We start from the raw sequence: 13,358 nt of genomic DNA on the forward strand, positions 1-13,358 counted from the left end.
AAGGTAGGAAGCACCACCTCTGAATTTAGATGAAAATCAGTCACAACCTTGGGTCTGAACTCCAGATCGAGGCGCATTACCACCTGGTCCGGATATATCTTCGTATAAGGTTCGTCAATACGGAGTGCTCGCAACTCACTCAAGCGTTTGGCTGTCTTTATTGCCACCAAAAAATGTGTCTTTAGGGTCAAAAGTTTCAAAGAAGCCTGTGCAAGAGGCTTGAAAGGAGGTTCCGTCAGGGATGAGAGTACCAGCGAAAGGCTCCACTTGTATGTAGGTAATCTCACTGGTGGATATAAGTTATTTAGGCCTCTCATAAAATCTTTACATCTCGGATGGGTGAATACCGTTTTGCCATCCCAGCCGTCATGGCGTGCTGATATGGCCGCCATATGGACCTTTATGGAGACGTCAGATAAACCACTCTGCTTCAGAGTGGTAAGGTACAGTAGAACAGACTTTAGGCTAGCTTCCTTCGGGTCAAATCCTCTGGAAGTTGCGTGCAAGCAGAATCTTTGCCACTTAGCTCTGTAACTACGTCTGGTGGTAGCCTTCCTGGTATTTAGCAGGATTTTCTTTAGAATCCTATCCTCCATGCAGTTAGACAACACACTCAGGTTGGGGTGCAACAAGGTGCCTTGGTTTTACGACAGTAGATCCACCCAGAGGGGTAGCCTCCTGAGCCTGCCTTGGGACAGTCTGAGTAGTTGTGTGAACCATGGCTGCCTTGGCCACCATGGAGCCACCACAATTGCCTGTGTTCTGTCGTGCAGGAATTTGGCAACCACCCTGGGCAATAGGGGCATTGGCGGATAGGCATAAAACAGCCCCTGGCTCCAATGAAATTGAAAGGCATCGCCTCTGGAACGTGGCCCTGCTCCCATCCTGGAGCAGTATTGCTCACATTTTGCATTCTCTGCGGTTGCGAACAGATCCACCTGTGGCATTCCATAGGACATGAACAGCTGACAAACCATTGCCGGATTCAACTCCTACTCGTGTTGCTGAAGTAGGTGATCCCTGCTCAAGGAGTCTGCCAGACAATTCAATGTGCCCTTGATGTGTATTGCGGTAGGATAGATCTTGCACGGGATACACCAATTCCAGAGTTGGAGACTGAGACTGCAGAGGGACCTGGACACCGTTCCTCCCTGCTTATTTACATAAGCGATGGCCATTGTGTTGTCCATTTGCAACTGGATGACCTGACCCGCCAACTGCTCCTGAAATGCCATCAAGGCCTTGTATGCTGCCAAGAGTTCTAGGAAATTGAACTCAGTGAACTCAGTGAACTCAGTTCTAGGAAATTGAACTCAGCCCCTCCTTCGGGGCCCACTGACCCTGAACCCTGTGGTGTAGCAGATGGGCACCCCATCCCAGCATAGAGCCATCCAAAGCCAAAACCGCAGTCAGCCGCGGAGGTAGGAAAGGCATGCCCATCAACATGTTCCCCTTCTTTGTCCACCAGACTAGGGAGAACAAGACGTGATCTGGAAGCGTGACCCACTTGGTTTGGGGTTCGTGCCTCGGGTGATATGTTCGGAGAAACCACGTTTGCAGTTTTCGCATCCTGAATCTTGCGAAGTGGACCACTGAGATGCAAGATGCCATGACACCTAGCATCTTCCGAAAGTCCTGGACTATCCCCCGAATGCGTTGGAAGCAATCCACAGGCAGAAAAGCTTTCTGTTCCTCCATATCTAGTCGTGCACCAATATATTGCAGACTTCTTGCTGGTTGCAGGAACGACTTCTCCCAATTGATCTGGAGACCCAGATTCTCCAACAAGGAAGTCACCAACTTTATGTCCTGTAACAACTGTTCCCGTGACTTGGCTGTCAGAAGCCAGTCATCCAAATATGATTACACTGACAGTTCTTGCAGTCTCAGGTGGGCTATTACCACCGCCATGCACTTTGTAAATACCCTTGGGGCGGTGACAAGGCCAAAAGGCAATACATTGTACTGAAAAATCTCCATACCCATCATGAAGCGGAGATATTTGTGATGTATCTCTTGAATCCCGATATGGAAGTATGCATCCTTTAGAGCAGGCCTGCTCAACTTAGGCCCAACAGCAGTTTTTGGACTACAGCTCCCATAATCCCCAGCCACAGTGGCCAGTAGCCAGGGATTGTGTGAGCTGTAGGCCAACATCTGCAGGAAGGCTGAAGTTGGGCAGCCCTGCTTTAGATCGAGCAATGCAATCCACTGCTCCTCGTGAAGGAGCGGAAGGATGGCTTGACGCATTGTCATCCTGAACTTCTGTACTTCAATGTATTGGTTCAATGCACAGAGATCCATAATCGGTCTTATCCCCCCATCACGTTTGGGGATCTGAAAATACCGGGAATAAAATCCCGTCTGGCCTAGGGCCCACTGCACTGGTGATACAGCCCCTTTGGACAAGAGCTTCTGCACCTCCTCCCGCAGGATCGGCGTCTCGGGAGTGTACTGCATCCCGAAAAATGGCGGGCACTCTTTGAATTCCAGATCATAGCCCGTCGTTACTATGCGTAGAACCCATTGGTCGGATGTTATATGGAGCCATGCTTGGGCATGGCTTGCCAGTTTGATGGTCTCTCTGGTTGGACACAAGGAGATGGTGGTCCTTGGGCTGGTATCCCCTTGAGTTTCTATGTTTGGAGCTTCTACATTGGGGTTGCAGTGACAGGCAGTTGGGCCCTGGTGCAGATCAAAGCTGTTGTTTGGCTTGTGGTCTCCTTTACCACAGCCTGACTGGACCATCTTATTTCTTGGGAAGTAAGGCTTTTTGTTACTGTTGTTGTAATGTTGATGGGGGCGCCTATAGTTTTTATGGTCATATTGGCAATAGGAAGTCTGTTTTCTCTGATAGCTGTTATACTTAGAAGCAGAATAATGTGGGTTTGTAAAGAAGCGTGCTGTTATCCTAGACTTCTTCCACTGTTCCATATTCTCATCAGTCTTGTCTGAGAAAAGACGCTCCCCATCAAAAGGTAAGTTCTCGATGCGGTCCTTCATGTCTGATTGTAGGCTAGTTGCCCTCAACCAGGCATGTCTCCTTAAAGTAATGGATGGGGTCAGAGTCCGTGACTCTGACTCTGCCAGATGCTTTGCGTTTGCCAATTGTTGACATGTTGCGGCAGTTGTTTTTGCAAATACTAACTCAAAATTCTTTACAAATTCAGCAGGATCCAAGCTGGTTCGTTGATCAAACAAGGCTTCCCAAAGTGAGTGAGTATATTTGGCTTGTCTCACAGTGTAGTTAGCAATCTTTATAGATAAGCAGGCCGTGGAATAAGTGCACTTACCTAAGGCATCCAGCTTCCGGCCTTCTTTATCGGCTGGGGCCGTGTGTCTTTTGCCCCCTTTAGATGTGGTAGAACAATCCACCACTAGTGAGTTGGGAGACGGGTGTCGTATCAAGTATGCATTTTCTTCTTCTTGGATATGATACAATGCGTCTAATTGCTTGGAAGTGGGTGCTGAGGTTTGCAGCACCTTCCACACCGATTTTGTTGCTCTGGTAATATGGGGTAGCATGGGTATATACACCGGCTGCAATCCGGTAGCCAACTTCATCATATTGTACACTGGATCCTCTAATTCGGTTGGGTTTTTTTTGAGGTGTAGACCTAATACCCGTGCCATCTCAGCCACTTGCTGATGGTACCCCTTCATTTCTTCGTTTGGTGACGTGGATGGGATTGGCGCCACGTTCAAATCTGGCTCCGGGAGATTCGGTTCTTCCGACTGCATTGGTTCAGAAGAATCTGAGGTGTAGTCATCCTCTTCGTCATCATCTCCATCCGACAAAACAGGTGAGGTTTCTGTCACAACAGTGGCTAGTGGAATCGGTTGTTGTAGTGGGGTAGGCAGCCCTGCTTGTGCAATTGTCTGTGTAGCAGTCTAGCACAATATTGGTCTTGGAGAATGAGTTGGTTGTAATGTAAGGTTGGCTTGGAGTGACACACTCCGTTGTTGTAGTGGTGCGCTAGTCTGGAGCGACACAGTGCGCTGAGATATCAATGGAAAACAGGTTTGGACTGCCGTCTCCGACCAGCGTACCTGCGGAATAGGTGTTTGCAGCATTTATACTGCCGTCTCCATTTGTTGTTGCACTGGGGGAACTCGATCTCTCTCCCTCAGTCACTGTGAAAAGAGAGAATACTCCTCACCCGTAACTAAATAGGAGTCACCCCAACCCCCTGTGGCAAAACTCCAATAATAGAAGTGCCTTTAAGTGAGAGTGATGGGGTCCTAGGAATCCCCAAAACATCATTGTCCTGAAAACCTGTGAAGGTCCCCGTGGAAGGAGTACTCTCTTCCGAGTATAACAGGCAGTCTAGCCTGGTGGTACTTCGGCCTCATAAGCCTATACGCATAGGTGACTGCGGGCAACTCACAGAGTGTTCCTGAGGCATAACTTCTTCAACAAGAAGGTCTTGGTCCTCTACGAACTCGATATCGGAATCGAGCTCCGTATCTGCAATCACTGCTACCGTCTCCTCCATTTGAGTCACTTCCGACATCAAGACTGTCTTCGGGTTTGATGTCGGATTCGTGGATGAGCTCGAAGTCGAGACTGCCATGGCCATAGACATCAATGCCGACACTCGACTGTTCAAATGTCAATGTAGTTCCGGGCGCGGAATCCATTGGCTTTGCCTTTAGGCCTTTCGATGTTGAGGTTGATATCGGCAGATGCCCTGTAGGAGAATTTGAGGCACCCGAAGCCGAGCGTCCTCTGCGCGCTGAGCTGTGGGGTTTGCACGGCATTGATGGTGATTGTTGAGGCATCGGCGCCGGGGACAAAGAAGCCGCTCGATGCCACGACTTCTGCAGGGTCTGAAGACCTGTTGGTGAGGGAGTGTGCACCTCAACCTGGGCATGGCGCTCTCTATGTTCTTCCGTGGAGGCTCCAAAGCCAAAGTCTCCCCTTTCCTGGCTTGCTTTGTGCCCTCCAGTTTCTTAAAGAGATCCTTGTCTCTCGGCGCCGTGGCTGCCGAGATGGTCGAAGTCAAGGATGAGGCTGTAAACAAGGCTTTAGTTGTCTGAACTGAGCCTGACTCCGAGCACGTAGACCTCGAAGTCTTAGAGCTCGCCGAGCCTTCTCTCTCGGCCGGGAGTGCGGGGGCCTTCTTAGGCAACAAAGCCTCTTCCAATAAATAAACTTTAAGGCGCACTTCGCGATTTTTCAACGCCTGCTTGTTAAAAGTCACGCCGATGGAACATTGCTTGGTATCGTGTGCCTCTCCCAAACAAAACAAGCAGAGTGTGTGGCCATCAGTTGAGGAGATCTTTCCCCGGCAATTACCACACCTTTTAAAAGTAGTCCTTTCCTTACCCTGCTTAGTCTATCCAAACATGTCTAGGAGAGGAGTGAGAAAAGTCATATGTTCTGAGGTCTTAAGAGGAGAGAGCGAAATAGAGCTAAGCCACGGGTGCAGAGAAAGAGTAGTCTTAGTCCATTCCAAGTCATAACTGGAGAGTCAGAAAGGTACCAAATCCATTTCTAAACAGTAAGAATCATCCTAGTCCATTCCAATTTTCAGAGGATTAAATTACAAAGAGAGAAACTTTATCCGAGGAGCTAACTAATCCGAGGACTGATCGCTATGGCGGTCAGAAAGAAACTGAGGGAGAAGATGCCCAACTGCCGCTAGAGGGTACTGCAGTCATGTGCAGGCAGCGGTTGCTGGTGTCGTGAGGAGCTACTGAATTCTGCCCGAAGCTGGTCTGTGCAGGCGCAGAACCCACTACTTATGAATGTTGGAACCACTTTCCAGATGTCAGGTTGATTTTGGAAGTGTTAACAACTTGCTAGTGCTTCAACCAGATATTTCTTCTGATCACTATGTTAGCACACACAGCTCTGAAAATCTGATGCTGTCGAAGGTAGCATCAGCTGTGAAAGCTGCAGCACTTAGAAGCCTCAATAGTTTGCGCTTCAACTTGCTTGGATCCAAAGGGGGGTCATTTAGCAACTCATAGATAGAGGAGATAGACACTCTGGACTGGACGTAAGGGAAGCCATTATGTCTGCCCTAATTGCCAGGGATGTAGACTCAAGGGCCCTGTGCATAGATGCCTCAGCTTTTGTATCCACAGGATCTTTTAAAGTAGACTCTCTGTCCTTAGGGACAACAGATCAACTGAGAAGAGCCACCACAGGAGCATCGGTGAAGGGAACCTTTAGGAGATCTCGCCTCAGAAAAAATTGTAAATTTTGTTTGCTACATTATGAGGGTGCTTATTGGCAGAAGGAGTCAGTCATTTCTGTTTTAATGTGTCTATGAAAACCCCAGACATTAGAACTTTAGGCAGTAGAGTTTCCTATTTAGGAAGATCCAGAGAACCCTTAAACTGGGCCTCTTGTGATTCAGTCTGAATATCTTTAAGTCCCAAAGTAGAAATAGCTTGCAAGAGTAGAAATCAAAAATCCTCCTGAAGAAAAAGATTATGATTTGCAGTGATCTTCACTGTTTTTCAAGCAGGGATCACTTTGGCAAAAAACCTTCAATGTGAGAGTAGTTTCCCACTTTGCTGACAATACTGTGCTTTTTTCTGTGCTGGCGGGTGGTGCTTTAAAAAAGGGAGCACTTTCTAAAGACCTCCATGAGAAACCACTAGGAAGGGCTACACTTCCCAGCCCTCTGTGTGCATCTTCCAAGATGGTTCAGGGGCTCAAGATTTGGCATATGGGTACTGTGCCTTTATGGAATTATGGAACCCTACTCATTTCCCTCTAGAACTGTGTGGGTGGAGTTTGCCCAGGATTCTAGTCTATCTGGGACTTATGAGTGTCCACAGAGTTACCCTGTGGTTGGTGCTCAATAAAGAAGCTTGTTGCTGTAAGCTGGTGTTGTGGTTGCTTCTGCTCCAAGACCCTTGTGGTGACAGTGTACCAAGGTGATCCACAAAGTGAGTACACATGAGGGGCCCACAGTCATGGCAAGACATTACACAAGAGGGCTCTATTTCCCTTAAAGAAGCCCGCCACCACAGGATAAAGCTGCATTTTATTTTATTTTCTCACTGCACGGTGAGAAAAGTTGCCTCTGCATGGTGTCAAAGGCCTATGCAAGTATACAACTTCGGCTGAAGCTTTGCACAGGACCAATTAAAAAATTAGTCAAGGAGCCGCGGTTAGGATTGATGGGGGTTGCCAATGGCCTCAGGGCCTTACAATGAATAACACTGGTCTAGTCTGACCTGTCATTTAGCAGAATGACCAGTAACTGTTTCCCACAAGTTGACTGATAAATAATGTTAAATTGGCCTTCTCTCAATATGTAGAACTACCAGCTTCTAGAGTCTGAAGTATGTATGTACCCTAAGCCACCGATTACTGTTTTGGTGCCAATTCATTTTTATAGTTCTTACAAATAACATTCTGAGTTAGGGATGCATTAGTCTGAAACTCATCTTTTTGCCCAATATTGTCACTTCTTTTAGAAAAAAACGGTTGCTTACCTGTAACAGATGATCTTTCTGGTGATCCATGTTCACTCACAACCTGAGTTCTACTGTGCCTGCGCAGTAGCCCATCATGGAAGAATTCTGAGCTCTTTGAGGCGCTCTTTAGCTCCTCTGAATCACATGCATGTGCAACAGTTGTTTTCGGTGGGAGAGCACCATTCTCCTCAGTTCCTGATCAGCCACTGTGATGAGCAAAGAGAAACGTCCAAAGGCAAAGGCAGGTAAGTCAGTACAACTACGGGTGAATCCTAGGAATGGGGTAGGCCGGGCAGGTGTTGTGAGTGAATATGGATCACCAGCAATATTACCTATTACCGGTAATCAACCTGCTTATCTTTGAAGTGATCCATGTCCCCTCAAAATCTTGGTAATTAACTAGCTCACCAAGATGGAAGTGGGAGCTTGGGAGCTAGGATTCCATTCAGAGATCATTCTTGAGGACTGCTCGATCAAAGTTGGCCTCCGCCACTGAGCGGATGTCCATAGCATAGTGCTTTACAAAAGGTAAGTCCGAAGACCACGTGGCTACCTTGCAGTTATCCTTCATACTGATGCCAGACATGCAAGCCGCTGACGTGGCCATGGCCCGAGTGCAGTGTGTCCTGATCTTTGAAGGGGGCTGAACACTTTGGTGGTAACACATGAAACTGAATTTGACAAACCAATGGGAGAGTCTGTGTCAAGGAATAGGGTGACCTTTGTTTTCTCTTTTGTATGAAACAAAGGGTCTCTTAGATCTCTGGAAGGGTTTCGTCTGGTTGAAGTAGTAGAGAAGGACTCACTGAACAATGAGGGACTGCATCAACTTCTCCAGTAAGGTGGAAGGGTTCTGGAAGAAGGCAAGCAATATGATATCCTGATTGAGATGAAAATCAGAGACAACTTTAGGAGTAAAAGGGATCAGTTTGAAGAATGTGTAAGGAGAGTCAGCATGGAGAGCTTTCAGCTCACTGACACAGCATTCTGCACTTATGGCAACAAGAAAAGCCACCTTTAAGAACAAGGACTTGAGGCTAGTGGAAAGGAATGGTTCGAAGGGAGGTTCAGTGAGAGAAGAGAGGACCAGGGAGAGGCTACAAGGTTCTATAGGGTCTCAGATAGGAGGAAATAGGTTGTTATCACCCTCAAGGAAGCGTTTGGAATCTGGATTGGGGGGGGGGGGACTGAGCATCCATCCCACTCAGGGTGTCTTGCAGAATGAGCAGATGTACCTTGAGAGAGGTATTAGAGAGACCAGAACATTCGAGGCTTGTCAAGTAAAAAAGAATTTGCTGCAAATGAGACGACAGCGAAATCCTTGATGCGGGAGACGAAGAAGGCAACGTGAACCTTACAGACCCCTGGGCAGATGATGGCAAAGTGATGTGAAGTGAAGCCAACAACGTCAAAAAGTAAATGGTTTTAGTCTTGTTGATATCGTAGAAATAGGCGATTAAGTCTTGTGATGCTTAGGGCTCAACGATGCTGGAGACCAAGAGCGATCACATTTATGCTTTTTATGGCAGCGACATTAAACATTGAGGCCAACTGCCATAGGCTTTTTGAAGGAAGGATCCTCATGGTCTTTGTGAGAAGGAGCTCTAGTAGAAGCCAACAATGTTGAATCCAACAATGGTTTAGTGTCCACAGGGCAATCCACAAAGACGACACTCTCAATCTCGATGAGTGCATGGTAGCCCATGTTGTCATTGAGGCTGAGGAATGAGGAGAGCAGAGCGAATCCTTCCCGATGCAAGCAGCAAGGCAGCTGAGAAGGAACTGAGGAGAATAGCGCTGTCCCACAGAAAATAACAGTCACACAAATGTGCAATTCGGTGGAATCTAAGAGCATATCAAAGAGTTTGGATTTCTTCAATGATGGGCTGTGCAGGTGCAGAACCCAGGTTCTAAGGGGACATGCATCATTTTAAAGATCAGACATTCTGAGTATCTGTATTCCAGTTCAATCAACTACTATACCTTTTCTCCAAGCAATGTTGCATCAAAATATCATTATTAATAAAATCAATACATGGGGAACCATTTGCCTTGGGGCTATTTACAGGAGGCCTCCTGCAGCAACCAAAACTCTTGGACTGGGGTGCGGACTGTTGCCATCTTGCTCCCCCCAGCCTTGCTACCACTAAGAAGAAAGGACAGCAGCCAGGGGCCATTCTTTACATCTGTAGCCCAATGGAGAAGTACCACCCTCTCATCTGGTGGTCATTTTCTTGGAGATTATTTATAATGGGTCTGCTGCAGTAAGAAGAACTAGCAGCGGCAAGTGAGAAATATTATTTGGGCTTTTCTGTCTTTTAAATCTAACCTCTTTGAGAGGCTTTGACCTGAAAGATGGTATATAGCAATAGCAATAGCAATAGCACTTACATTTATATACCGCTCTATAGCCGGAGCTCTCTAAGCGGTTTACAATGATTTAGCATATTGCCCCCAACATTCTGGGTACTCATTTTACCGACCTCGGAAGGATGGAAGGCTGAGTCAACCTTGAGCTCCTGGTCAGGATCGAACTTGCAACCTTCTGGTTACAGGGCGGCAGTTTTACCACTGCGCCACCAGGGGCTCATATGAATGAATAACCAATAAAAGTAGTCTATTGGTAACCTTTGACAGTTTAATTCCCAAAATATCTCATATCTTTTATTTCGCACTAACATATCCATGGACATAAATGAGAAATGGGTGGCTGTAACATTCCCTACCGACATAACTTACGCTGAAACATTTTGTTGGGGATCTCTACCAGTATCCCCAAATTCCAATAATAGTTGTATTCAACTTTCTTATAGATATTTTACAGTCTTCTAAGAAAAGCAGCACATATCCCATGCATAATGATATTTTCTAATTGTTAATGCTTTAGAACTTCGTGTGGTATTTTCTGAATTTTTTTGCTATTGCAAATATCTTTATATCCAATATAAACATCAGTGACAAAAGAGGGCAGCCTTGCTGTGTTACCATATTTTCAAAATGGAATAATTTCCCCATTAATGATGATTTGTGCAGAGGTGCAAACCTCAGAGAAATATTTATGGATGGCAAAGAGCACTAACAGAGACAGGAGGAACCAGCAAAAATCCTGCAGATCCTCCGTTGCTTGACAAGACGTCAGTTGAGCTCCGAGTAGTCTCACTTCACAGGGCTGTAACCTCCTAAGTTACACCAGAAGGTGATGGTGCAACATATGGGCCACATTTCCTTGCACCCTGTTCAGAGTGTTCATTTTTTAGGGAATACTGATGTTTCGGCTACTGGATGTTTTATTTGTTTGCTAGTGTCTTTCACTCTGGGTTTTTTGTTTGTTTCTTAAGTCTAACCCAACTTGAGTTTACTTGGTATAGAAAGAGGGAACATGAATCCAAATATAATTAAATACATATTACTACCTGCTCTCTAATTAGAAAAAATAATGGAGTTTGCACTTAAAAGAAGAGAAATATTCTACAACTGGCATTACTACTACTAGTGTGAATACATTTTCTTAGCAGCAGATCACCAAGTGTTCATTTTCATGTTATATTTAGAATCAGGTCATTATTATTAGATAATGATGAACAACATACCTTTTTTATCCAAACTAAGCTGTTCTATCAGTATTGTGGTGTCTCTGAAGACTGAAGAAGGCAGCTCAACATCCTCTGTAGCTGTATCAGAAGACTGAGTTATGTCATCAAAATCATTAACATCCACTGTTCTGTAGATCTATTAAAACATAATTAAACAAGTGTTATAATAAATAAAGGAAGGAAGGAAGGAAGGAAGGAAGGAAGGGGAAGAGAAAGAAGGATTTCAAGACTGTGGCATAGGTTCAGTCAGGACAACTCCGGCTTGCATTAAGCATAGCAAGGTAAACTATGTTTCCCCTCACGGATCACTGCAATCTTCACAGTGCAGGATATATACCTTCTCCAGAACTGAACTTCTCAGGCTTGGAGGCTGAATAACTGGGCCAATTTGAAGTGATGAGAGAGGATGGTCTTAAACTGTCTTGAAAGTTAACCAATCTCCAAGGCCAGATGGCATCCATCCAAGAGTTCTGAAGGAACTCAAATGTGTAATTGCTGATCTTCTAGCAAAAATATGTAACTTGTCCCTAAAATCAGGCTCTGTACCTGAGGACTGTAAAATAGCTAATGTAACTCCCATTTTCAAAAAAGGATCCAGGAGGTATCCAGGAAACTACAGGCCAGATAGCTTAACTTCTGTGCCAAGTAAACTGATGGAAAATATATAGACAAAATTGTTAAACATATAGAAGAATCAGCCTTGCTGAAGGAAAGCCAGCATGGCTTCTACAAGGGCAAGTCTTGCCTCACTAACCTTTTGGAGTTATTTGAGAGTGTCAATAGGCATGTGAATAAAGGTGATCCAGTTGACATAGTATACTTGGACTTCCAAAAAGCTTTTGACAAAGTTCCCCGCCAAAGGAGTAAAAACAACAACAACAAAACAGTCATTGGGATAAGGAGACAGGTTCATGTTTGGACTGGTAACTGGTTGAAGGACAGGAAGAGATGACAGCTAGTCTTGTGGTAGCAAGCATGAATTGTTCCTTTAGCTAAGCAGGGTACACCCTGCTTGTATATCAATGGGACACTAGAAGTGTGAGCACTGTAAGATATTCCCGTAAGGGGATGGAGCCGCTCTGGGAAGAGCAGAAGGTTTCAGTTCCCTCCCTGGCTTCTCCAAGATAGGGATGAGAGAAAGTCTTGCCTGCAACCTTAGAGAAGCCACTGTTAGTCTGTGAAAACAATACTGAGCTAGACAGAGCAATGGTATGACTCAGTATATGGCAGCTTCCTATGTCCCTAAACCGAGGATAGGAATAAATGGATAGTTTTCACAATGGAGGGAAGTAAGAAGTGGAGTACCCCAGGGATCTGTAGCGGGACCGCTGCTTTTAAATTTATCCATAAATGATCCAGAAGCTGGGGTACATGCTGGCCCTTAATGGTTATTACCTATAAGGCCATTAATGGCTTAGGTCCAGGGTACTTAAGATAGCGCCTTTTTCATCGTGAACCCTGTTGCCTATTAAGGTTATCTGGAAAGGTCTAGTTATGGTTGCTGCCAATTCATTTGGTGGCAACTCAGGACCAGGACTTCTCTGTGGCTGCCCCAGGGCTTTGGAATGCGCTCCCTACTGAAATAACAGCATCTCCTTCTCTGTTTGCTTTTAAGAAGACCTTGAAGACGTACCAGTTTCCTCAGGTAATTACCCTCAGGTAATTTTAATTGAGATTAAAGTTTTAAATTTTAATGTGTGTTTTTATCTATTGTGATTTTTATCTGTTTTTATGAATTTTAAATGTTTTGTTTTATATTATGGTTTAATCTGTACACCACATAGAGATTTCTATACTAGGCTGTATAGAAATGCAAGCAAGCAAGCAATAAATAAATAAATAACCTAATGGATCACAATCCAGATTTAACCTATAGAATTCTCTGCCACGGGATGTGGTGATGGCCTCTAGCTTGGATGGCTTTAAAGAGGGTTTAGACATATTCATGGAGGAAGGGTCTATCAATGGCTACTAATCTGCTGGCTGTAGGCCTCAAAGGCAAGATGCCTCCAAATACCAGTTGCAGGGGAACAGTAGCAGGAGAGAGGGCATGCCCTCACCAATTGCCTCTGGGCTTCTCAGAGGCATCTGGTGAGCCACTGTGTGAAACAGGATGTGGACTAGATAGACCTTGGGCCTGATCCAGCACAGCTATTCTTATAGGTTTGACCCCAACCATGATTCAATTAGAGAGAGTGCTTGATTACAGAGGGAGGGGGGAACAGTTTTCCTTGCTATGCAAGCCCCTACCTTTGTTCTCCATTGTCATTAGGTTGTCTACCTTAAGTTTCAAGGTGCTGTACAGAGTACTAAGCCTTGCTCAAT

At 45.5% G+C, this 13,358-nt stretch overlaps 1 protein-coding gene across 11 annotated transcripts in view; it reads right to left on the bottom strand.

The window, feature by feature from the left end:
- The window catches only part of LOC128328269 (ankyrin repeat domain-containing protein 26-like), a 206,753-nt gene that overhangs the window by 92,001 nt on the left and 101,394 nt on the right, over nt 1-13,358 (bottom strand). For all 11 annotated transcript variants that reach the window (XR_008309108.1, XR_008309107.1, XM_053258090.1 and 8 more), the window contains one exon: nt 11,031-11,169. Coding sequence is in view for 9 of the 11 variants with exons in the window: in XM_053258090.1 (XP_053114065.1) it covers nt 11,031-11,169 (139 nt within the window). In the remaining 2 variants the exon portion in view is untranslated. The remainder of the gene's footprint in view (nt 1-11,030; nt 11,170-13,358) is intronic.

Source organism: Hemicordylus capensis, chromosome 5, assembly GCF_027244095.1.
Source record: "Hemicordylus capensis ecotype Gifberg chromosome 5, rHemCap1.1.pri, whole genome shotgun sequence".
Lineage (NCBI taxonomy): Eukaryota > Metazoa > Chordata > Lepidosauria > Squamata > Cordylidae > Hemicordylus > Hemicordylus capensis.